The 25,277-nt window shown below is 36.0% G+C and overlaps 2 protein-coding genes across 3 annotated transcripts; both read left to right on the forward strand.

Moving 5' to 3' along the window:
- The first annotated feature begins 2,996 nt into the window (after positions 1–2,996).
- LOC136226932 (uncharacterized) lies at positions 2,997–3,845 on the forward strand. Its single transcript, XM_066015627.1, has one exon. The coding sequence runs from the start codon at positions 3,029–3,031 to the stop codon at positions 3,602–3,604; it is 576 nt and encodes a 191-aa protein (XP_065871699.1). The 5' UTR covers positions 2,997–3,028; the 3' UTR covers positions 3,605–3,845.
- A 16,291-nt stretch (positions 3,846–20,136) lies between these two features.
- On the forward strand, positions 20,137–23,574 carry LOC136227949 (uncharacterized). 2 transcript variants are annotated; one of them, XM_066016754.1, is made up of 3 exons: positions 20,137–20,320; positions 20,486–20,731; positions 22,485–23,574. In XM_066016754.1, the coding sequence occupies exons 2-3, from the start codon at positions 20,518–20,520 to the stop codon at positions 23,345–23,347; spliced, it is 1,077 nt and encodes a 358-aa protein (XP_065872826.1). In that variant the 5' UTR covers positions 20,137–20,320; positions 20,486–20,517; the 3' UTR covers positions 23,348–23,574. The 2 variants fall into 2 exon arrangements, with proteins under 2 accessions (XP_065872826.1, XP_065872827.1); XM_066016755.1 differs by lacking the exon at positions 20,137–20,320 and adding an exon at positions 20,324–20,389.
- The last annotated feature ends 1,703 nt before the right edge of the window (positions 23,575–25,277 follow it).

Consider the following 25,277-nt stretch of genomic DNA (forward strand, 5'->3'; position numbering starts at 1 on the left):
TGTGTTCAGTTGTCGTCTAAGGAGATTAAGGGTGCGTTTGGCTGCTCCTTTTCATGCTTCTGTTTGCCTTTTCATTTCGAAAGGGAGAGTTTTAGGTGTTTGGTTAGTGACCTCCTGTTTGCCTTTTAAATTTGAAAAGCATCATTAGGTGTTTGGTTAGTGATCTATTTGTTTGCCTTTCACACCTGAAAAGCACCATTTTACAAAAGCAGAGAATCTCTGCTTTTTGAAAAAGCAGTTTTTTCTAACAGCAAATAGTAAACCGTAACAGCAAACAGCAAGAGCAACAACAAACGGCAACAACAAACAGCAAACCGTAACAGTAAACAGCAAACAACAAACAACAAACAGGCCCAATGAATTGGGATTTCCCTATTGGGCCAGGTCATTTCGGGGCAAGCGGATCATTTATGATGAAGAGGATGAGCTTCAAGAGAATGATTCGGGATTCTTGCAGAGTGGAACCATGCAGTACCAGATACGAGATAGATCTTCCAAAGAACAAGGCTTTTTTCGAATAAGCCAATTCATAAAACGGGCCCTAAGGACAAATATCCTATAAACAGCTTTGAGATTCTCATAATCAAGGTACATAATGGCAATTACATCCAAATTGCTCAATATTAGGCTGATTTAGTATTAAAGTGGGATTGTCTGTCAATAGTTTTTTTCTCATTTTTTTTCTATCTTATTTCAGGTATCAAAATGTCAATTTTCATCAAAATTCATAAATAGAATCGGTAATATCACAATTTATTGATCATTTAAACGTATTTAAAGGGATCTATTAATCTTCAAATTCAATTTAATATACAAATTTAAGGATCATGGATATATCTTTAAAATTTAGGATGAATATTTCTGGTGGACCAGGGAACATAAAGTATTTTTTTTTTTTTTTTTTGATAAAAGTGCCATATTTCATTCCATAGAATCATAAAGTACAAATACAACACAATAAAACTTCCCACACATATAGGCTATAGCCAGAATAAGATCCACAAAGGGAAGAAAATAGACTACAAAGAGCAAGAAAAAGACTACAAAAAGTAAGAAAAAGACTACAAAGAGCAATAAAAAAACCCACAAAGGGTACAAATACAACAAAATAGAAATCATATACTTCTCGGAAGTCGAATCCCATTGAAAAACAGCTGTAATCCATTCTTCATCATCTAGCATCTTCCGGACATTCGGATCTGAGTCCTTTCCTTTTTTGCAACCACGCAGATCTATAGATCTGCGGACAAGATGAACATTTTCCGCTCTTTCTAAGACCGAAAAAAGAATAAACGATAAAAGTATAGCTAACAGGTGTAGATCTGACGGAAAAGAGATTCGAGAAAGTATATAGACTTCAAACTAGGAAGAAAAGATAAAACTGAAGCTAAAAAAACAAAAACTAAAACATAAATGGGAGGAAGAAGGAAGACAAGCTTTCTCCTTCCTCCTCTAAAAGAACCTGAACAAAATGAGGCGAAACGGTGATGGTGGCGGAAGCTTGAAAAGAAAAGGAGCAAAGGGGAAGAAAAAGGGTAGAAAAATGGATGAGCCTTGAAAGGTTTAATAATGGAGTATTACTTACTAGGTAAAAATTGAGTGACTTTAAGTTAGGGAACATAAAGTATTGACTCCATATGTTATTATGTTTTGATTTGAGACCCTCGTGTACGTTGTAGTATATTATTATTATTATCATTTATCATTTTTTTTTATCTTTGGTAAGTGATGAACAAAAAAATCAAGCAGAAAAGTAATATAAATATTTAACTAGTTCACATTCAATTATTGGACCACAAAATAATGTTTAAAAAGGAGCTGTAATAATTGTATATATATATAATTGGTAAAGACAAAAGTGCCATTTTCCATTGCCATGGGACTTTGGAAACTTGTGATGCAGAGATGGACCCTCTTACTCATACTCATACATGCCAAGCAAGCAAATGGATCAACTGTTGGGGCACCATTTTCCACCATTTTCTTCCCAAATTTAGAATAATATATATGCCAAAAATGTCATCATCAACTTAATATTTTCTTTTTAAAGTCACTCCAAATATAAATAGTATAAATCAAGAAAAATTATAAATACTTTTAATGGACCTGAGTTGGTTTCTTGTCGAGTGTACCTCTTATGTTGGAATCGGTCCATAGAAACATTTTGATATCTAAATTAATCGTGTAAACAGAAAAAAAAAATGTAACTAGAGAAAAAGTAAGAGAATATGTTCCATCCCCTTATTCGTAGAGTTTCTTTGCTTATATATATAGGCATTTGAGTGCGAATTGAATCTCAAATGGACTTTTAATATGGTTATTGGGCCTCTTGTTTAGTAGGTTTGGTCCATAATTATATTTTAAACACTAAATATGGTTTTAAATAGTATAACTAAAATTTAGTTATATTTTCTTTTAATTACATATATTCTTTTTAACAGTGGGGTGAAATTAGAAAAAACAGATGGAAAATATTAGTTAATTAAACTATATATTTGATTAGGGAAAATCAACCAAATTGAGGTCAAGAAAATAAAATTATACTAGGAATAGAAAGATAGTAACAAAATTATAATTCACGTTATCATATTATATTATAGATTGGAATGATTTGACTTTGTATTTGATGTTATCTTTTCTGTTGAATTATAGGTTGTATGACTTAATTTGGTGGGAAGAAGTTATAATTTTCCTAATAATAAAATTACTAGTACTAAACTAGTTAAAACCCAACTCAATCATATTGTCAAATAAACAAAAAAATTCAAATCCTATATTATATATACTTGAATTTCATTCTACATTTTCCCATCAACAAAAACAATTTCAATTCAAAACGTCTACCTTACGGTTAAAAAAAATATATTTCTTTACGAAATATATTTAGTGAGAATCGAACTTGATCTTGACATTTTTTAACCTGGTCCCACATACATAAGCTTTATATAAAGTTGAGTGTCCTCTCTCAAAACTTATAGCCCCACACCAACCCTTTTTTTTTTTTTTTTTTTTTTTTGTTAGAAAGAAAATGAAAGGGTATTCAAAGATGAAGTCTCCTTCAGATTCAAGATCTATGGAGGTTTCAGAACAGAAGAGAAGTTCCAAGAAAAGCGATAAAGAATCATCGAAATTCCAAGAAAGCAAGGAGGTCCAGAAAATGAAGAACAATGATGAGATTTCCAAGAACACTCGAGATGATTCTTTTTTTGGGTTTGAACAACAACAAGAAGAAGAAGAAAAAGAAGAACATGGCAAGGAAATAAGGAATGAAGAGATATTGACATCATCAAAATCAAAATCAAAATCAAAAGCAAAGATGAAGAGGAATTCATCAGTTTCATCATCAGGTTCACATAGTCTTCATTCAGCAGTGAAGAAAGCATTTTCAATAAGAAGATCTACTTCAGTCAGTGACAGGTATTGCAGGATTCATGATCAATCTTCAGCTCTACCTTCACCTACTACTCATCATTATGATGTTGAAGCTGATGCTGATCTTGATACTGATGCTGATGGTTTTGTGAATAAATCTAGATCTGTCAAGAAAAAGAATACAAGAGGCAGGATCCTTAAAGCCTGTAAGAAACTTATTGGTAAAAGGTAAAAAAAAAAAAACATATAATATATATTTAAATTCATACTCTTGTTGTCTATCCCTTTTCTTTATGGGGTTGTTGTATTATTTTTATGCTTTTAGAAAAAAGAAAAGAAAAAATTCAATTGTTTCATCATAGAAATATATTATTTTAAAAATATTCATAAAAAATATCCATGATTATATCTTGGAAATAGGTTTCTACATCTACAAATTCATATAAATATATAAGTAATTTATTTTTGTCTTATTCCATATCTTTCTGAGCAATTATGGGTTGTAGGTTTCTTCATTCCAATCTTAAAATCATCATTCTCAACTTTTACAGCTGTTTTTCATTTTCTATTTACTATGAGTTTAAAATATTGGTTTTTATTATATATATTTACTAGAGATTCTCCAAATATTTTTATAATTAGGAAATTTGATGTTCTTTGTACATGAATTGGTGATGAGATCCAAAATAAAGTCTCATTTCAGTCACATGTGAGAGTGTACTTCCAGATGATAAACTATATAAATTATCTGTGCATATGTTTAAATCCATATAAAATAATCTTTTTTCAAATATGTAAAAACTTGATGAAAGTAAGTAAAAAAAAAAAACAGATATGAAATTGAAAAATGAAATGGGTAGGTTTAGGTAGGATGGTTGTGTAATGGCACTCCAATTTTGGCAGTAGAAACTAAAACAATTCTTCCCCAAAAAGATTGGTGCTTTATGAATCCTGCCAACTATTAACTAATTACAGCTCTTAATTAGCTTCACACATTTTCTTTGCTTTTTTTTTAAATTATATAATTATATGGAAATCTAACAGAAACTGTTACTTTTGCTGTCAATATTCTATTTTAATTTTTGAAAAGTCACTGTCAATTTAACTTATTCTGTTCCCCGTCTTCAATTTTAAGTTTCAATCCAGCAACAAAGTCAAGTGGGCTATAATAATCCAGTAAAACCTCTATATTGAAATACTCTATATAAGAATAACCTCTATTTTGTTATAAAAAACTTAGTCCTAGTTTAATAACTTCTATTACCAAACTTAATAACCTCTCAATTGTTATACAAATAGTCTGATCCCAAATGTATTCCTATATAGAGATTTTACTGTATATAGAAAGCGGTTTTTTTTTTTTTTTTATGGAAGAATTTTTTTTACAAGGCACCAAGTGCAATTGAATCCACACAGTAACACTGACATATAGACCTATTCATATTCAAGCTAAACCGGACAGATCTTTTTTTTTTTTTTTGAATAATAAACCGGACAGATCTAAACAAGCTCAAACCCCCCTTAAAGTGTATATGGGCTTGGGTCCAACCAGTTTTGGGCTTCAAACTTTAATCCCAAACCTACTTCAACATAACCCATTTAACATTTTTTGAACCACTTTTCTTTTTGTAAATAAACTAATTCAATATATATGGAAAATAATTTATTAGTCCCTATAGTATTACCTAATACATTGTTTAGTTCTTATATTTTCAATAATACATTACAAGTTGTTAATTTTTGTTATATTCAGCAATTTAGTCCATCTATTCATTTCAATTACTGGTTTGCCCTTTACTTATTAGCGATAAATTACATTTTTTGTACATGTTGGGTCTAGTCCAAGTACTCGATTGTTGACTGGTTCTTCAGAAGTTGACATGCGTTAGGATGGACCCTCTGAATATACTCTAATGCCAAAGTCCATATGAGTGTCAGGGAAAATATTATAAAGGAATGTAGAATATGTCCTAAAATGAGAGAGAAGTACATTTTTTATAGGCGGTCCCAAAAGGTGAGTTTACCTTACCACCCTCTGGGTGAGACAGTGATTGTCAGTCGGTGTGAGGCTCATGGGTCCATAGAGGAACATGTCTCTTTGAGAGTCTTAGCGTCATTTGGAATTGGACCGTTAATGTGTTGAATCAATAACAGATGTGCCCCATAGTGGTATATTTCGAATCACTTACATGTGAGGCGAAAATTTAATGTTTATTGTCTGATGCGCGTTTCATCTTTTGGGTGATGGATAGCTGTGATTTTGAGAGCATTTATGGTATCCTAAAAGACAAAAAGTATATAACCTGAATTAAGTGAGAAGGAACCTTTCGCATTTAGTGATGACTCAGAGAATTTGGAGCATAGATAATTATATTAACTGACTTTTTGACAAGATTATAAAACATGTTAGTTTTCCATTTATGTCTTTTTTTTCTACATTTCTTTCCTTTGCCTTCTTCCATATATTTCGTGTTTTTTACATTTGTTCATGTTTTCGTGTTATTCACGTTTTTTCATGTTTTCACGTTTTCATGTTTTTTTTTCATTTTTCGCATTTTCATGTTTATCGTGTTTTTCATATTTTTTCACGTTTTTGTGTTTTTCGCGTTTTCATGTTTTTTCACGTTTTTGTTTTTTTTTTTTTTGTATTTTTGTCGTTTTTCATTTTTTTTATTTTTCATGTTTTCGTGTTTTTACGTTTTTCACATTTTCACGTTCATTGCGTTTTTCACATTTGTCACATTTTTATGTTGTCGTGTTTTCACGTTTTTGCATTTTTCATGTTATTCACGTTTTTGCGTTTTTTAGGTTTTCGTGTTTTCGCGTTTGTTCACGGTTTTTTGTTATTCACGTTTTCGTGTTCTTTTTTGCGTTTTCTCACTTTTTTCGTTTTTTTAGCTTTTCGCATTTTCATGTTTATCGCATTTTTCACGTTTTATATTGTCATATTTTCGCGTTTTTTCACGTTTTTGTATTTGTCGTGTTATTCACATTTTTGCATATTTTTTATATTTGTGTTTTTCGTGTTTGTTCATGTTTTTGTGTTTTTTACGTTTTTTGTTGTGTTTTTTGTTTTTCAACGTTTTTTTTTTGTTATTCACATTTTTTGTGTTTTCATATTTTTTTGCATTTATAACGCTTTCCCCGTTTTTCATTTTTTTTATGGTACGGAGTGTTATATGGTACGGAGTGTTGGGCAGTGAAACACTGCCACATCCATAAGATGTCGACGGAGATGCGTATGTTGAGATGGATGTGTGGTCACACGAGAAAGGACCGGGTGCGTAATGAAATAATTAGGACAAAAGTAGGGGTCACATCTATTGAGAATAAAATGAGAGAAAACCGACTAAGGTGGTTTGGCCATGTGAGACGTAGAGCGCTTGATGCGCCGGTTAGGAGAACCGAAGAGTGGCAAAGGGATGTAGTGGTGAGGGGTAGGGGAAGACCTAAGCAAACTTGGAGGAGGGTAATCGAGAGTGATATGAGTTTATTGGGAATTGAGGAAAATATGGTAGTGGATAGGACGGAGTGGAGGGAGCGAATCTGTGTCGCTGACACGATTTGATTTTCACGGTTTTATATGATGGTTCATATTAGCCGACCCCGAATCATTTCGAGACTAAGCCTTTGTTGTTATTGTTGTTGTATAACGCTTTCCCCGTTTTTCATTTTTTTTAGGATATAAATTATGGATTTGCAAAAATTTATAGGATTTAAGAAATTGATTAGAGGATAATTTTGGAAATAAATGATGATACTGATTAGGAGCCATTCCTAGGTTAAATCAAGGAATCCCTATTCCTTAATTTATGGAATACACATTCCACGGAATAGTTATTCCGTATAAAAAAATTGAACCAAATGTTGGAATAAAAATGTCTCAGGAATAGCTATTCTATTCCTTTCATATTTCATGAACCAAACGAGTGCTTAAATTTACTACAGATCCAAAACTATTCACAAAGAAAATGAACAAAAAATAAATAAATATGAAGTTGTTGCAGCTCTGGTAGACAATTTTTGGTGGCTATCCAGTCCAACAAGTAACATTTTTACTGCAAGTCTTCCATCATTATTAAAATTGTTGTAAAATACAATTAAAATTGTTGTAAAAATTGTTGCAAACTTCAATTAAATTGTTATAAAATCTAACTGAAATTGTTGTATTAGATAAAATATTTAGTTGCATTAAGTAATGCAATAATAAAAACTTGTTGCATGAAAAGTTGTTCGTTATGTACATTGTTGTTGTTGATAAAAAAAAATGTGCAGCTAATGAGAATTGTTGCGATTTTTTGTCGCATTTGTAAATAATGTTGTAGGTAAAATAGCAATAATTTTATACTGTTGCATTAGAGCTGGTTTTGATTAATGCAAAAGGTCTAGGTCAATAATTTGGCTTAGTTATAGTAAGAGCTTTATGATACAGTGGTTATTTTGTTTAAGGTCTTCGAATAATAATTAACTTATATTAGTCTTTCATATTTTATCATCCTAACCTTTTGTATTTTATCATCCTGATGACTTTAAATACATATTTACTTAATGGAGTAGATATTCCAATGTATATGGCCATTTAAAATTTAATTTAATTAACTTCATTATTAATAAATTTTAAACTTACAAGCACATCGCACTTTTCTGTTTAAATTTTTAAAATAAGAGAATTAAGCACTCTATCTTCTGAGTCTCAAGTGTGTTATTAGTTTATACGTTTCTTAGATGATTAAGCCAAAATAAGTTAGGTTTTAGAATATTCAATTAATATAAAAGCATTTGTATCTATCGTTAGTTTGGATTGTTTAGGGTGCAAATAAAATAAGTACCATATTATGAAGAATCTTTGTATGACATTCAAAATTATTCCAAATTATGTATGAATTCATCAACATTCATATCCAATATGAAGTCCTAATCGGAAATAACATCACCCAAAACAAATTGATCTTTCCAAAAATACATAAACTATCCAAAATATCAAACAGAAACATGAAATGTCATAAATCCATCCTAAAGGGAGTACATTCAATGTCTCGTCCCAGCTACTAAGCTCATCGTGTTCTTGTGCTAGTTTCCTATATATTTCTTTGTCCCTACACATTTAAACAATGTGATCACAACATCTAGTATCCAATACATGAGATATAGAAATAGATGGATTTATCTTTGTAACTAAGGTACTTGAAGTAGAATCTATGCTTCCATTCTACTTTAGCTTTTCCGTATGAATGGGACGGTTTTTCTTTCAAAGTCATGGTCGATGGCGATGAAAATGTCCTTTAACCTTATTGAACTTGGGGTTCAGAGTGGCCTTTGGTATCATTCTCTTTTGGTTCTGAGCCCTTCCTTTTGGGGTTAACCTTGCATTTCCATTTTCCAGTTGCACCATTATCATCGGATTAGTCCTTTTAACTAACTAATCCATAGTTTTGAGCATCCAATGCTACTGGGCAACAGTTTCATTCATCCTTTATATCTAATAATTTAGGATAAATGGCTATAAGCTATCCAGTGATATTTAAGCATATGACATGTGGCTATCTCTTGAGTCATTTACAAGAGATCAATGCCTTTATTGTTAAGAACCTTTTTTGATGGGTCTATCCATTGAGGTACATGATCGTGTGCATTTTTTTTATCTTAAGAACTATTGCCAAATTTCTAGTCATTTAGCTTTGTCCTTCTAAAAGACATAGTAAAGGGAGAAAGTGTTTGTATTTGCCATTTTTAAAGGAGTTGAAAAATGGTGCATGACAAGTTGATTGATCATTTTTAGCCTTTTACACTTTAGTGAAGGTCACCAATAAGTTGTGGTGCATTTGTGTAAAAATGAAGGTTGTATAATAATGTGCGAAATACGTCAAAGGTTGTATATCACATATGTAATTTACTGTTACAATTTGATAAAAAAAAATTCATTTTATAAATGGAAACGAGTATGAGAATTCTCCATTTAGACGGAGAAAAAGTCTCAATCCTCACCCACCTCATTTACAACTTTCAATTCACCCTACTTTCCTTCGGTCTTTAACTTTATGCAAGTAGACCATTAGCCTTTGTTTAGGAGTTCAAATGATAATGGAGATCAGAATTAAATGATGTAATGGAAGAAAATGTGAAGTGATGAAAATGAAGGCTAAAATTAACTTTGTTTGTGAGTTCATAAAAAGCAAATGAGAGTTAAAATGTCATCTCCCATAAAAAAAATTCATTACTTCCATAAACCTCAAATTTGGAGGTTAAATATTAAAGTTAATGAGACTGAAATGTTAACTCTCATTAACCTATATTTACTTTTCAAAAAAAAAAATTCTAAACGAGATTAATCTAATATTTTACATTTCATTATTTGCATTAACCTCCTCTAAACTCCTCATAACAAGGTCTTAGTTGTTAACTTTTGTTTTTTTGGTGAAGAGGAAGGATAGAAGCCCGGAATTAGGGACGGTCCTGAACTATGAAATGATGGGTGTTCATCCAGGGCCTGTATTAAATTTTTTATGCGGTATATATATACACGGAAATTTTTTCCTTTTTTCATTTTTCAATTTTCAGTTTTTCTCTTTTTACTTTTTTATTTTTTTTACTTTCTCTTTTCTTTTCTTGTTTTCTTTTTCTTTACTTTGACATTGTTAAAATGAATTGGTGGATTTTGTAATTATAGAAACATTAAAAACTTAGATTGGATATTTTTTTAGCGGTATATATCTATAAATATTTGTATTTTTAACCTGCTTATATAAAATGATCAAGAATAATTATTTATTTTTTAAATCTTATGGTATAAATTTAGCATTATGGTTTTTGGAGGAGGGTGAATTTAGCTTCTATGTAGAAAACAATGCATTCTTAAATCCGTCGCTTATCAGTTGGTGCAATTTCAAGCCTAATCGATGAAAATGAGTTTTTTTCATTAACATAAAATGTGTAATTTCAAACGATATTGAGTGACCAGAACGGTGGAGGTTGGAGCAAGGCCAGAACATGAAATTACACTTAAAAAAACCTTATTTTCGTCAAATAAGCTTGAAAATGATACCAACTGATAAAAATTATGCTTAAGATAGCATTGTTTTGTGTGTGGATGATGACCGCACTCATCTAATAATCGTATGGTTAAATTTGTATTTTATCCCTTTTTTAAAATACATATAAAGGTAAACAATTTATTAGTCTGTATGTTTTTACATATCACACTAGTCTCTGTATTTTTAAAAATAATTATATAGTCCCTATGTTATTATAGCCTATGGTCGGCCTTGTATACATATCATGGAGCTGATGTTGTTCTTCTTCATTATGTGATTTACCCATTATGAAGAAGTTGGACATTGTACTAAATCCATTTAGGATTCTTATTCATTGTGTGATTTAGCCATTATGTATATAGTATGGACATTATGCTAAATTCAACATTTGGGAAGATATGCTCGTGGAAAATGGAACTTGGACCATTAATGATGCGGACATCCTAACTGGGATCGCTGATCACACGTGCTCTGGCGGATCCTCAGACATCAGACCCACGGAGGTTGTATCTAGGAGGGCGGATCCCCAGGACATACGAGCGGGGCGGATCTAGGAGTACACAAGGAGGCGAATCAACATCTTCCCTTGGGCGGATCTCTGTTTACTTCCTTCCGAAGTAATTCACCTAACAACCCTGACAATCTGTACTTGTACCATTGTACTGATTGTCGGGGCGTATTACCTATTTTACCCTTTTGCTGTTAGCCTTATTGTAACCCTAGTAGGGGTAGTCCCCGTCCTTTCTCTTATCTTAGGGGAAGTATTTAAACCCCCCATTTTTGTAAGGATAAACCAACTTTTATCAATCAAACATTATTCTCTTTGAGAACCGAGGTTTATACCTTGTTATTGGGATTCACTCCTTCTAGTTTAGCTAGAGAAGAAACTCTTTATTGGTTTACGATTAAAACCTTCATTTATCGCTTTCAATCTATATCAGTTGGTATCAGAGCCGATCGTTTCCTGACCCGAAACTTCTTTTGGCAATGGTTCAACCCCGACAACCGCAAGACTCCATGGAAACCAGTGACCGGAAATATGAGGAGCTGAGGGAGCACCTCGCGGAGCAGATCCAAGCCAGCCATGAGCGGCAGAAACAAACCGACCAACGGTTCCTGGAGCTAGCCACCTCCTTAGAAAACTTGAAACTGGAGGTTCTGGCTCTAATCCGACCAACCGCGGGAGGCTCAACCCAGAGAAAGGAAGGAGTCCCTGAGCCGCAGCTTCCACAAATGGGTCCTAGGGATCCTGAGGTAAGAAGACCCAACTATATCTTTGTGCATAATGCGGATAGTGATAGTGATGACTTTGAGGGTATTGGGGATGATAATACCGTTAGAACTATGAAGGATGTTGGGCCTGTTGACAACAGACGTGTGGATGTTGCTAGAGTATACCCAGGTCTAGGAAACTTTGATAGAGATGATGCCTTTAAGCTAAAAATAGACTTACCGTCTTTTGGAGGCGAACTGGATATAGAAGGATTCTTAGACTGGTTATCGGAAGTGGAACGTTTCTTTGAATATGCTGAGATTCCCGATGAGAGGAAAGTGAGGCTGGTGGCGTATTGCCTGAAGGGTGGCGCATCAGTTTGGTGGGATCAGATGAGGGAAGAGAGAAGAAGAGGGGGCAGAGATCCGATTAGATCTTGGCTACGGATGAAGGCGATGTTGAGGGAACGGTTCTTACCGCCGGATTATGAGCAGTATATTTACAGCTCCTACAGGGGATGCTCTCAAGGGACCCGAAGTGTCCATGAGTATACTTCAGAGTTCTTGAGGCTTTCAGCGAGAGCCAACTTGTCTGAAACTGAAAGCCAAAAGACCTCTAGGTATCTAGAAGGGTTAAGATACAACATCCAGGATCATATTGGCACACAGATGGTGGTTCGGGTATAAGATGCCAAGAATTTAGCCCTCAAGGCTGAATCTCAACTAACCGGAAGATCCAGGAGATCCGCCACTATTGAGTATACGCCTGGAGGAAGAGATAACGTGAGGTCTTATGACAAAGGCAAGCAGGTGGCGAGTGCCAGTGGGGCCAAGGTTAACAGTATGGGAAGGGGATCTGTTGGAGATACTAGGCCATACAAGGAAGCACCTATACCACCTAAGAGCAACAATCCGTATGTGAGGCCAGCACCTTTCAAATGTTTTCGGTGCAATGAGCCAGGCCATAGATCCAACGAATGTCCTAGGAGGAAGAGCGCCAACATGGTGGAGAGGTATGAGGATGACTATGACGAAGGGGATGAAGTATTTTGCGAACCCTTAGGAGAAGATGTTGATGAGGCGGATGAAGAGAGATACGCCATTCATGTGGTACGGCGTTTGTTAGTCTCCAGCGGGGTAGAGGGAGATCAGAGGCACCGCCTATTCAGGAACCGCTGTCTTATGAAAGGTGGGCGATGCAATGTGATAATAGATAGTGGGAGCCAAGAGAACATTATGAGCAGCAGCGACGTTCAGAAGTTCGGGTTGTCGGCGGAGGCGCATCCCGACCCCTATAGAGTGGGATGGATCAAAAACGTGGGTGAGCTTCAGAGATGCAGGGTACCTATTGTGATTGGTGATTACAGTGATGAAGTCTGTTGTGATGTAGTCGATATGGATGCCTGCCACCTATTGTTGGGCCGACCCTGGAAGTTTGATAACGACGCCATCCATGCAGGAAGAGAGAACACTTACAGATTTGTGAAGAATGGGGTGAAGTTCGTCCTTACGCCAATGATGAGAGAGCCAAAGGCCGACGAGAAGTCTACCTTGGTAGTCTGTCCTACACACAAATCGTTTGTCAGTGAATGTGAAGAGAGCCAAATGGTGTATGTGGTAATGGTTAAGGCGAATCACGAATCCGCCCAAAGGGGCGAAAGGGAGACGCCAAATGAAATGACCCGCCTACTTGGCGAATATCAAGATCTGTTCCCTGAAGGGCTGCCGAGTGGGTTACCACCTTTGAGGGACATCCAACATCATATCGATCTTGTGCCCGGGGCTAGTTTACCAAGCCTTCCTCATTATCGGATGAGTCCTAAGGAAAATGATATCATGAGGCAGAAAGTGGAAGAGCTCATTGAGATGGGATACGTTAGAGAAAGTATGAGTCCATGCGCCGTCCCAGCCCTACTTACGCCCAAGAAGGATGGATCTTGGCGGATGTGTGTGGACAGCAGGGCTATCAACAAGATCACTATCAAGTATAAGTTCCCTATTCCAAGGCTAGATGATATGCTAGACCAGCTTGGCGGATCCCGAGTTTTCTCCAAGATTGATCTCAGAAGCGGTTATCATCAGATACGAATTCGATCTGGGGATGAGTGGAAGACCGCCTTCAAAACCAGAGATGGGTTGTATGAGTGATTAGTTATGCCATTTGGGATGACTAACGCCCCTAGTACCTTCATAAGGCTGATGAATCAGGTACTTCGCCCGGTGATTGGAAAATTTATAGTTGTGTATTTTGATGACATCTTGATTCATAGCGAGACCTTGGTGGAGCATGTGGAGCACTTACGGGTAGTGTTTGACCTATTAAGGAAACATCAGTTATACGCCAACACTAAGAAGTGTGACTTCGTCATGGAAAGTCTGGTTTTCCTTGGGTTCATGGTTAGTAGCGAAGGGGTCCAAGTTGATAGGGAGAAGGTAAGAGCCATCCGAGAATGGCCTACTCCGAGGAATGTGGGGGATATCAGGAGTTTTCATGGGTTAGCAATGTTTTATCGCCGATTCATCAAGAACTTCAGTTCCATAGTGGCCTCGTTGATGGAATGTTTGAATAAGGGAAGGGGGTTCGAGTGGGCGGATGCCCAAGAGAAGAGCTTCGCCCTGATCAAGGAAAAGTTGAGTACAGCGCCCGTGCTGGCGTATCCCAATTTTGATAAACTATTTGAAGTTGAGTGTGATGCCAGTGGAGTTGGGATTGGTGGAGTCTTGATGCAAGAAAAGAGGCCCATTGCATATTTCAGTGAGAAGCTTTGTGAGGCACGGCAAAAGTGGGCCACATATGATCAAGAGTTTTATGCTGTAGTGAGGGCGTTGAAAGTTTGGGAACATTACTTGGTGGGGAAAGAATTCATCCTCTACACTGACCATCAAGCTCTTAAGTACCTGGGAAGTCAGAAGCAACTTCGAAGCTCCATGCATGCCCGGTGGTCCGCCTTCATAGATAAGTTCCCCTATAAGCTTATCCATAAGGCTGGAAAACAGAACAAGGTGGCGGACGTCTTGAGTAGAAGGGTGTCACTAATAAAGACGGTAAACCTGGAGACCGATTGTTTTGAACACATCAGAGGAGAATACTTGGCGGATCCTGACTTTGGCAGTATCTGGGAGAAGTGTCAACACCAGCATGGGGATGGGGCGTATCACCTGATGGATGAGTATCTCATGAGGGGCAACCAACTTTGCTTACCCTGCACTTCCATCCGCGAGAAGGTTATTCGTGACCTATATGGCGGATCCCTTGGAGGACATTTTGGGCGAGACAAGACATATGAAGTAGTGAGTTCCCGTTATTTCTGGCCTAAGATGAGGAGAGATGTTGCCTACTTAGTAGAACGATGCTATATTTTCCAGACCGCCAAGGGACGCACTACAAATACTGGACTGCAGTTACCTTTGCCTGTGCCAGAGACCATATGGGAGGATCTGTCCATGGACTTTGTCCTAGGGTTGCCCAGAACTCAGAGAGGCCTGGATTCCATCTTTGTTGTGGTTGATCGATTTTCAAAGATGGCTCACTTCATACCTTGTCGTAAAACTAATGATGCCTCAGCGACGACTAAGTTATTCTTCAAAGAGATTGTCAGGCTGCATGGCGTACCTAAGAGCATTATCTCGGATCGTGATACGAAGTTCCTCAGTCACTTCTGGCGAACATTATGGGCTCTGTTTGATACGTCTCTGAAGTTTAGTACCACCGCCCACCCTCAAACAGACGGACAGACCGAGGTGGTCAATAGAACTTTGGGAAACTTACTGCGCAGCAAATGTAAAGATAAGCCCAGGATGTGGGATGTGGTTTTAGCCCAAGCTGAGTTCGCCTACAATGGCTTTGTACATTCAGGAACCGGGAGATCCCCATTTGAGGTAGTATACACAAAGACCCCAAATCACGTCCTTGATATAGCCCATCTTCCTAAAGAAAACGTGACTGCCAACCAGCTAGCTAAGGATTATGTGCAGATGCACCAAGAGGTGAGAGAGACTCTTGAGGAGAGAAATCAGAAATTAAAGGCTAAGGCGGATGAGCACCGTAGGGACCTGCAGTTTGAAGTTGGGGATGAGGTTATGGTATATTTGGGCAAGGAGAGACTCGCCAACGCCACAAGCAGCAAGCTTCGGCCTAGGAAATATGGGCCATATAAGGTCACCAAGAAGATCAATGCCAATGCCTATCATATAGCATTGCCGAATTGGCTTGGTAAAATCTCACCAGCGTTCAACATCCGTGACCTTAGCTCGTGGAAGTCGGATGGTCCTTTGGAGTTCAACACAGACAAATCAGTGCCGAATTCTTTTTAAAGAAGGAGAGAATGATGCGGACATCCTAACTGGGATCGCTGATCACACACGCTCTGGCGGATCCTCAGACATCAGACCCACGGAGGTTGTATCTAGGAGGGCGGATCCCCAGGACATACGAGCGGGGCGGATCTAGGAGTACACAAGGAGGCGAATCAACATCTTCCCCTGGGCGGATCTCTGTTTACTTCCTTCCGAAGTAATTCACCTAACAACCCTGACAATCCGTACCTGTACCATTGTACTGATTGTCGGGGCGTATTACCTATTTTACCCTTTTGCTGTTAGCCTTATTGTAACCCTAGTAGGGGTAGTCCCCATCCTTTCTCTTATCTTAGGGGAAGTATTTAAACCCCCCATTTTTGTAAGGATAAACCAACTTTTATCAATCAAACATTATTCTCTTTGAGAACCGAGGTTTATACCTTGTTATTGGGATTCACTCCTTCTAGTTTAGCTAGCAAAGAAACTCTTTGTTGGTTTACGATTAAAACCTTCATTTATCGCTTTCAATCTGTATCAATTAAGAATTCATTAGTTCTATTTCACAATGTCTTAAGCATATTTGGTTATATTAATGTTTGGTTAATAACTTAATAACATGAGGATTTATTAATAATTTACTAAAACAAGATGTGTTTATTAATATGGACCAGTCAAATTCAGGCTTAGATATTTTAGGAGGTTCGTTAGGGTTGACAATCTAGTTAAAATGCCCGTAAAAACCTCAATTTCATCTAGTCTCCGACTTGTAATTAAAAAAAATAGAATGTATATATGAAGGTGCCGAAATTATTATCTCGCATTGGACTTCTAAAAGATCAGGAATGGTCCTGCCAGGAACAAAAAAGAAACTAAAACACAAGAACAAACTGACTATTAACTATTCTCCTTAATGAATGATCGCACCGATTTTCAACAATGATATTTGGAGGCTCGCAGGAGACATACCCCACTTGTGATAATAAGAGCTTAGAGCACCCACAATGGGTGTCTCTTTTTTTTGTATTATATCACAAAAAACCCACTTTTTTCAAAAAAAAAATCTAATACACTCAACCACATCTTCATTATACCCATTTGTATCACTTTTTTACGTAGGCCTCACTTGTCATAAAACTCTTACACATTTCAAATAAATTATTATTTCTATCCACCAAACAATTAATCTAATTATTTCATCATTCAATTTAAATAATTCCAGTAATCTATAAATTAGTTAAAAAAAATAAATATCAATTATATCTATAATTATTTTCAACCAAAATAGTTAATTAAAAAATATAATTAATTGCAAAAATAACATATATCACAAACGATATTTTTTATTGAAATAAAACACGAGAATATGAAACGGAATAAAATACAAGATTTAAAAACGAAAAAATTACATTAAAAGCACGAAACAAAGAACGATAAAAAAAACAATGACATTAGAACACGCAACATATTAAGCAACTGAACCACTGGGTCTTTGGTTGAGATCTCTCTTCCATGACGTCGCCATATATGCTTAACTAAATCATCAGTTAGCACGGTATGTGTCGCTCTATTGCAAATTGCCAACTCCTGTCTAACTAAGTTTTTGAAAACAATTGGAGAGTTTCCTCGTGCAGCGCCTTCAATGACTTCCGCTTCAAAAATTTCAGGAGGATAGTCCCTACAATACGTGTTTCGCTCGTCTTCAACAATCATATTATGTAGTATAATGCAAGCTTCCATTATATCATGAAGTTTTCTTTGTTCCCACAGCCTGGCAGGTCCACGAACAATGTTAAAACGGACCTGAAGTACACCGAAAGCCCGTTCCACATCCTTCCTAGCAGAGTTATGCATTGTCGTGAACAGAATTTGTTTCGGATTAATAGCATGTGAAATTTTTTTCACAAATGTAGCCCATTCTGGATATATACCATCAACGAGGTAGTACCCCATGTTGTACATCTTACCATTAACCATGTAATCCTTTGGTGGAGATTTTCCTTCTACCTTGTCCTGAAACAAATGTGATCTATTAAGGACAGTAAGGTCGTTGTTTGACCCAGCAACACCAAAGAATGCATGTCATATCCAAAGATCTTGTGAAGCAACAGCTTCAAGCATAATTGTAGGCACGCCTTGATCCACTCGGGTGTATTGTCCTTGCCACCTAATAGGACAATTCTTCCAAGGCTAGTGCATGCAATCAAGACTCCCAAGCATACCTAGAAATCCATGGATATCCTCGTGCATAGAGAATAAGCATCTAACGTCATCAGCATTTGGCCTACGCATATAAACTGCTCCGAAAATCTCAATGATTGCCCGACAGAATTTTGATAGACATTCTAATGTTGTGGTTTCAGCAATCATGATGTACTCATCTTCACGATCAGTGGCCTCTCCATAAGCTAGCATACGTAAAGCTGCAGTGCATTTTTGAATGGGTGTGAATCCCATCCTCCCTAATGCATCAACTCTCTGTGCAAAATAGATTGTATGGTTCTCCAATGATTGGACTATACGCATGAACAATGGTCTACTCATCCGAAACCTTCTTCGAAACATTTGGTCGTTGTATACTGGTGCATCAGCAAAGTAATCTCTATATAAACGTTCGGCTTCTTCTTCACGATTACGGTTGATATGTCTTCTACGACGAAATGGTGCCAATGGTTCGACAATTTCTTATACGATAGCTTGCTCAATATGATCATCCCCTTCGTCCCACAAATTTGCAAAAGTTGCTTGTTGACTCTGAAAGAAGTCATCGTAATTGAAATTGGACATTTTATAAGGTGTTTGTTAAGAAATATATGAGTATTTTGTATTGAGAAAATTCATATGACTTGTTGCAATTTATAGAAAATTCATATGACTTGTTAAGATATCACATGAGATAGTGGGTTTTGTAATGATTCTGTAGATAGCACATAAGATAGTGGGTTCTGTAATGATTCTGTAGATAGCACATGGGATAATGGGTTTTGTAATGATTCTGTAGATAGCACATGGGATAGTCGGATAGCACATGTTCATCAAGAAGTGTTTCATCAATCTCTTCTTCTTCGTCGTCGTCTTCATCGTCAAGATCGACAGCACCCCGATTTGGCGAGTCAAAATTTGGCGACTGTGATCCGAAAAATGAACTTCTTGAACTGTTGAATGAAAGATACGGATCAGTATAACCCGAATTTTGGAGGTGATAGTTCATCGGTTGACTATCGTTATATTGGGTCATATTGGCGTAATGAACATCGGGATGATATAAGTTTTGAGGATTTGACACAAAATTACCGTAATTTTGAGGAAATCCGGGTTGCGGAGATCTCCTCATGGGAGATATTTGCATATTCGAAGTATTTCAGTTTGACATTTGAAAAGGATTAGGGTGTTGCGAATCAGAATATCGATTTTTCTCCGAGGAATTTTTCTTGCCTTGACGTTTATCCATACCTCTAAATATGAAAAATGTAGTATTTAGGTGTGTTTATTTGTTGTGTAAAGGCTTTGGGTCATACGCAAAAATGTAAATGGATAGGATATTTATAATGAAATTTTCAAAAAAAAAAAAGAGTTGTTATAAAAATAGACTGTTGTATTTAAACCGTTGTATATATATATATATATATATATATATATATATATATATATATAAATCAAAACCAACAATGGATATAAACGGATATATATTTGAAATCAGTTTAAATTGCCATCGCCTGCTTTTTAGATTTAAAAAAAAAATAAAAAAAAGGTGCTCAGTCCACTTTTGCGGTTGAGACGCGCCTCATGCACGCGTGTAACACACGCGCCAGCTAAGGCACGATCTCAACCGCACGATAGACCGTGTGATACAACCACAATTTACACTTTGAAAAATGCCGGATGTATCACAATTGTAATACAATTAATCTCTCTCCTACTTTGATATAAACACCTACAATGCACTGATAAAAAAAAATTGTATCACTTTTATCAAAGTGCATTAAAAGTGATTCATGCACTAGAGTTGGTCTTAGTTGTTAAATTTAACCTACTATAAACTCACGAAAAGTTGATATATCTTGGAATTAATAGAAAAGAAAGTAGGTTTATTATTTAAGAGGAAAAAAACAGAAGAAGAAGAAGAGGGGTTATATTAGTAATTTAAGGAAAATTGAAAAAATACTGCCCCTAGAAAAACGGGTATATGAGCAACAATACCACCGAAATCCGTTATTTAACAAAATACAGTGGCTAAGAATAAATCAAGAACCAGAAAAACAAAACACAGAGAAAATTCAAAATCACAATGACATATAATGACAAGGAAGAAACAGAATATGCAGAGATAGATCCTGTGGCTCCCGTATAATTAGGAATTTTCTCCATTTATCCCCTTATTCCCCTATACCCAACCTACTAATTATACGGTAATTCAATTTATTATTATCACTTTTTCTTCTTTTTCTTTCCCATCCTCACTTTTTTTATTCCTGCAGGTACGTATTAATTCGAATGCCATACAAGAATGGAGAGATATTTTCTTTTAAGAAAACTGCGTAATCGGATTTTGATTTTGATTTGGTTTTTTGCAGGGAAGTTGGGGAATTGAGGGTAACCGAAACAAATGGCCAATGAAGCTGTCGCTTGTGGCGCTTCCAGCTGCGGCGGCGGCGCGGATGAGGCCGGGACATCATCGGGTGTGTATTCGCCCAAAAATAGGATGAAATTCTTATGTAGTTATGGCGGGAAAATCTTGCCCAGACACACCGATGGTCAACTCAAGTACGTCGGCGGCGAGACACGTGTTATTGGCGTTCCGAGAGACATCAAGTTCCCAGGTTTGTTCATTCCTTCGTATGGCTATTATTTAGAGATGTAATTTCTATTTCCTTTTTATGGTTAAATGAATTGATTGAGATTATATATCTTTGGAATTGAAATTCGTTATTGGAAAAAAATGAAATTCTGTTGTGTGCAAGGGATTTGTTCTTTTCATAAGTAATTGAACTCCTTTTCCTATTTTACCAAAAAACTGATAATGTTGATGTTTGGTTATTACCGTTGTGTTGCTTTTAGTATGTTTACTATTGAGTTGGTTTTCTGCGAATTCGTGCTTCATATTCTTTATATTTTATTGGTATAACACATCAAGATTAACTTATATACGTAACCTTCTCCAGTTTTTATATTTAAGATGCTATTTTCCTAGTTAATTGTCAAGAGACGACTTTCTACATTCCTTCAATCAGATTGAAATATGGTAGCCAGTTAAATTGGATATTGAGGTTAGGAGTAGGGCTGTCAATTTCTTACAAAACAACACAATTACAGAGATAACCCGTTTGACACGACTCATTTGGCACTGATTATCATTTTTGTGTCATTTGTATCTTATATAATCATGTAGAATATATAGACCACGATTATAACACACGATAACGCGTTTTGATACCCTTAGTTTGGAGCTATCTTTATGATGGACAAAAGTTGGTTACCTCTATCATGTGGTTGTGCAGAAAAGATAACTTAGTCATATTATCATCAATGTATTAATAGTTGTTGGTAAAGCACATACCTTTTTCATGATTAAGTATTGCTATGTGCTCATGTCTTAACATCGAGCTAGAAGGAAAAATATAGTTGGAATGCTGAGCTAAGTAATTTGATCTTAAAGACGGGTGAAAAAGAAAGGATTATGCAAATAAATGTCTAAAAGTTTCTAGCATAGTTATTAAAGGCACGCCTATGGCGCACCAGGCGCAGGCCTTAGCGCCATGACACCCCCATGGCGTGGCGCAACCACCATGGCACGCGCCTAGTGCGCCATTTTGCGCCAAGGGGCAGTTGTCAAAGGCGCACTAAGGCGCGCCTTGGTGAGTTAGGGAGAATTTTATGGTTTGACAGTTACATATATGGAACAAGTGTTCTAAAGGGTCCAAAATGAGAAAAAAAAAATATTAAAAACGAAGAGAGAGATTATACATTTGAATTAATTAGAAGAGGCAACGACAAAATCTTCTTATTATAAAAGGAAGAAGTTTAGTAGAACAAAACACAGATAACAGATTCAAACAGAAACAAAGCACCCAAGGGAATTCAAATTCAACATGAGATTAATTTGGAGAGTTTTGATGAGGAGTAGAACTTAGGATTTAGTATTCAACTTTAGCTTTCTAACATGGGGTTTATTTTGCATTTTAAAACTTATTTATACTTAATATTGTCATGATTTAGTATTCATTGCATTTTTATGTTAGTTTTATAGTTTTATAATTTTTGTTTTTATAAGTGCGTCTTGCCTCGCTATGGCGCGTGCCATCGCGAAGGCTCCAGGACCCCTAGCGCCTTAGTGCGCCATGCGCCTTTAATAACCATGTTTTCTAGTAATTCTGAAGCCAAGTTCTTATATTCTTGAGTTTTGTTAAACTTGGCTTTTTTCTAATATGGAAAATATGTTTGGTTCAGCATCCTGTAATTAAGGGATGGCTACTGTTCTTTCTGGTGACTAGTACCCATTTATTTATTTTCTGTTTTCTATGGTTTTACATGGCTAATTTCGCCTCTGACAAGGTTAAGAATTGTAATGTGCAGAGTTGATGAAGAAGCTTACTTCAGAAGTTGAAGGTGACATGGTCCTGAAGTACCAGTTGACACCTGAAGATCTTGATGTGTTGGTATCTGTACGAAACGATGAGGATTTGAAGCACATGCTAGAAGAATATGACCGGCACGAAACTGGAGGAACAGCGAAATTTAGAGCCTTCCTATTTCCTTCGACCCCCATTGTACTTGAGAACCAAAATACGCCAACAGATCCTCATGCAGTAGAAAACCGTTACATTGACGCAATCAATAACACGGTTCGTGCAAATCCCAATTCCGGACTTCCTTCTGTCACTGCAAATCGCCCTACATTTAGCATCTCTGCTAGCTCTTCTCCATCAGGTAATTCCCCTGAAAGCACTACTGATCCTGTGCTCCATGAACAGTCCTTCAAGGGTGGCTATCATAACAGTAGACTTGGAATGCATAAAGTACATAGCTCTCCAAGTCTCTATAATCTCGGTTCGCATCACCACCAAAGTAACAACCATGGCAGTCACTATTTATACCAGCAGCAGCACCACCATCACCATCAACACCATCAGCAACACCACCCACACGGTAGCCAATCTGCTAGACCACCTCATGAACCTCATCGGATGACGCCACCATCTTTGTCGGGACAACCGAGTTTTGGGAGGGCACCTCTTATTCCCCTGAACCAATACTACTCCAATGTACATAGTGTAGGAAGCTCAAATATACATAATTGGAACTCAAACAGTCATAATATGGGAAGTGGAAATGGCAGCAAATATGGGTATTATGATGAACATTCTGCTTATGGATGTAGGGGAACTGAGAGATTTGATAGTACTCCCACAAGCCCTAGGAATAAGATTCTAGAGTAGAGTATTGAAATTGCTGGGATTTGGGTTGCAAGTTGAGTTGAAGAGTCTAAAGATGGTATAGGATTGTTTTCCCCCTGATATCTTCATTCTATACAATATTTCTTGTTTGATAGCCACAGAAAAAGAATGTACATACTTTTATTTTGTTTCAGGGTTTGTTCTGCTGCTATACTGTTGAAGTAGGACTAGAATTGATGACAGTTGAGGTGAAATTTCCAGTTATCGCGTGTTATGTTTATATATACGTCCCATATAATTAATATATGATATAAATACAAGAAAAACGATAATTGTATCAATCGTATCATACTAATCGGATTGTCTCTATAAATTTTGTTCTCGTATAAGAAGTTACTATTCTAATGTCTCTTAAGTTGCAAGGGATATATCTCTTAACTGACATGATTTTTCAAAACTGGTTTCTTAGTAAAGTTTCAACTTTTTTTTTTTTTTTTTTAAGACTAATGCCTTATTTGATACCTACTTAGGGTCCATTTGTCTGCATTTGGGAGTGTAAATCTGATTCGGTCAGATCTCAATTTATTAAGAGTGTTTGTTTTTTATTTTTCTATATTACTTTTTTGATTCTTAATGTATTTGACCGAATCAGACATCTACCAACTCCTTAATTTAATACAAATATTTTATTATTATATTTGTTTTCTTTTTTTTCATCTTTCTTATATACATAAACTTGAGATGTGATATGTGCTGTACAAATGAAATGATACCTTTTTTTGTGTAATTTTTAAATATAATAATCAATTCTATTGCATCAATAGGTAGGTCGGTAGGAGATAGAGTAGATAAATAATTATTTAGATGTTCACTGTACTATTTATATATAAATAATTATTTGGATGTTGTTTTGATTAGATGGAACAATCCAGTGAAAATCAAAGAGTGAGTTGGAGAAATATAGATGTAGTAAAAAAATTCTGGACTGTTTTTTAGTTGAATATTTGAATATTTTTTAAATAAAAATATAGTTTAATAAATTTGTTAATATTATATAATTAAAAACACTAAAAAAATTTCTACCAAAAAAAAAAACACTAAAAAAATATATTCAGATGAAAAAAAAAACAGTAAAAATGTTATGCATTTATTTAATGGGTTAATTACAAAAAACTACCTTGTGGTTTCACCGATTTGCGATGTGGTACCTGTGGTATTTTTTTTTACAAATAGGTACTCGTGGTTGACACCGTTACCAAAATCGCGGAAACGGCAGAATTTCCGTCAAGGGCGATGACGTGGCCGAGGATATTTGCGTCATTAAGAAAAATTGAAAATATAAAAGGGCATAAATCGAAATTAAAAGCCCCAAATTCATTAAATCCCCAAAATCCATTCGAAACCTAATTCCCGAATCCAGCAAATCCCCAAAATCCTTAAACCTAAATCGTTAATCGTAGCTATAATTCTTCAATTTCGTTCGCAGGGAGAAAAATCGACCCTCAGAAGTTGCAGGAAAACAAGGTAATTTGCCTTCGCCATCGCCATGAGCTCATCGTCTTCTTCGTCGAGCTAAAACACACGAAACACGTACTGGAATGGAGTTCACTGTTTTTGCGGGCATAGAGCTCGGAGAAGAACGGCTTGGTCTTTGATTAACATGGGTCGGAGGTACATAGGTTGTTCTAGATACCCCAATGAAGATGTGTGTCGTTTTTTCGACTGGATTGATCCACCTGTATGTGCTAGAGGAAGAGACGTTATGAAAGAGATGAAACTGACAATCAACAAGTTCGATGATGAAATCGAGCAATACCATGGTCGTGAGGTTGAACTGCAAAATGAAATTAGTAAATTAGCAGAGAAGAATAGGGAGTTGGAGGAGCTTAATGCTTGTAAAAATGCAGAAATCGTCTACTTGCAAGGCATTTTAGACTAGTACAAGAACACAAAATACCATTTCTCAAAGGCT

This window comes from Euphorbia lathyris, chromosome 4 (genome assembly GCF_963576675.1).
Source record: "Euphorbia lathyris chromosome 4, ddEupLath1.1, whole genome shotgun sequence".
Taxonomy (NCBI): domain Eukaryota; kingdom Viridiplantae; phylum Streptophyta; class Magnoliopsida; order Malpighiales; family Euphorbiaceae; genus Euphorbia; species Euphorbia lathyris.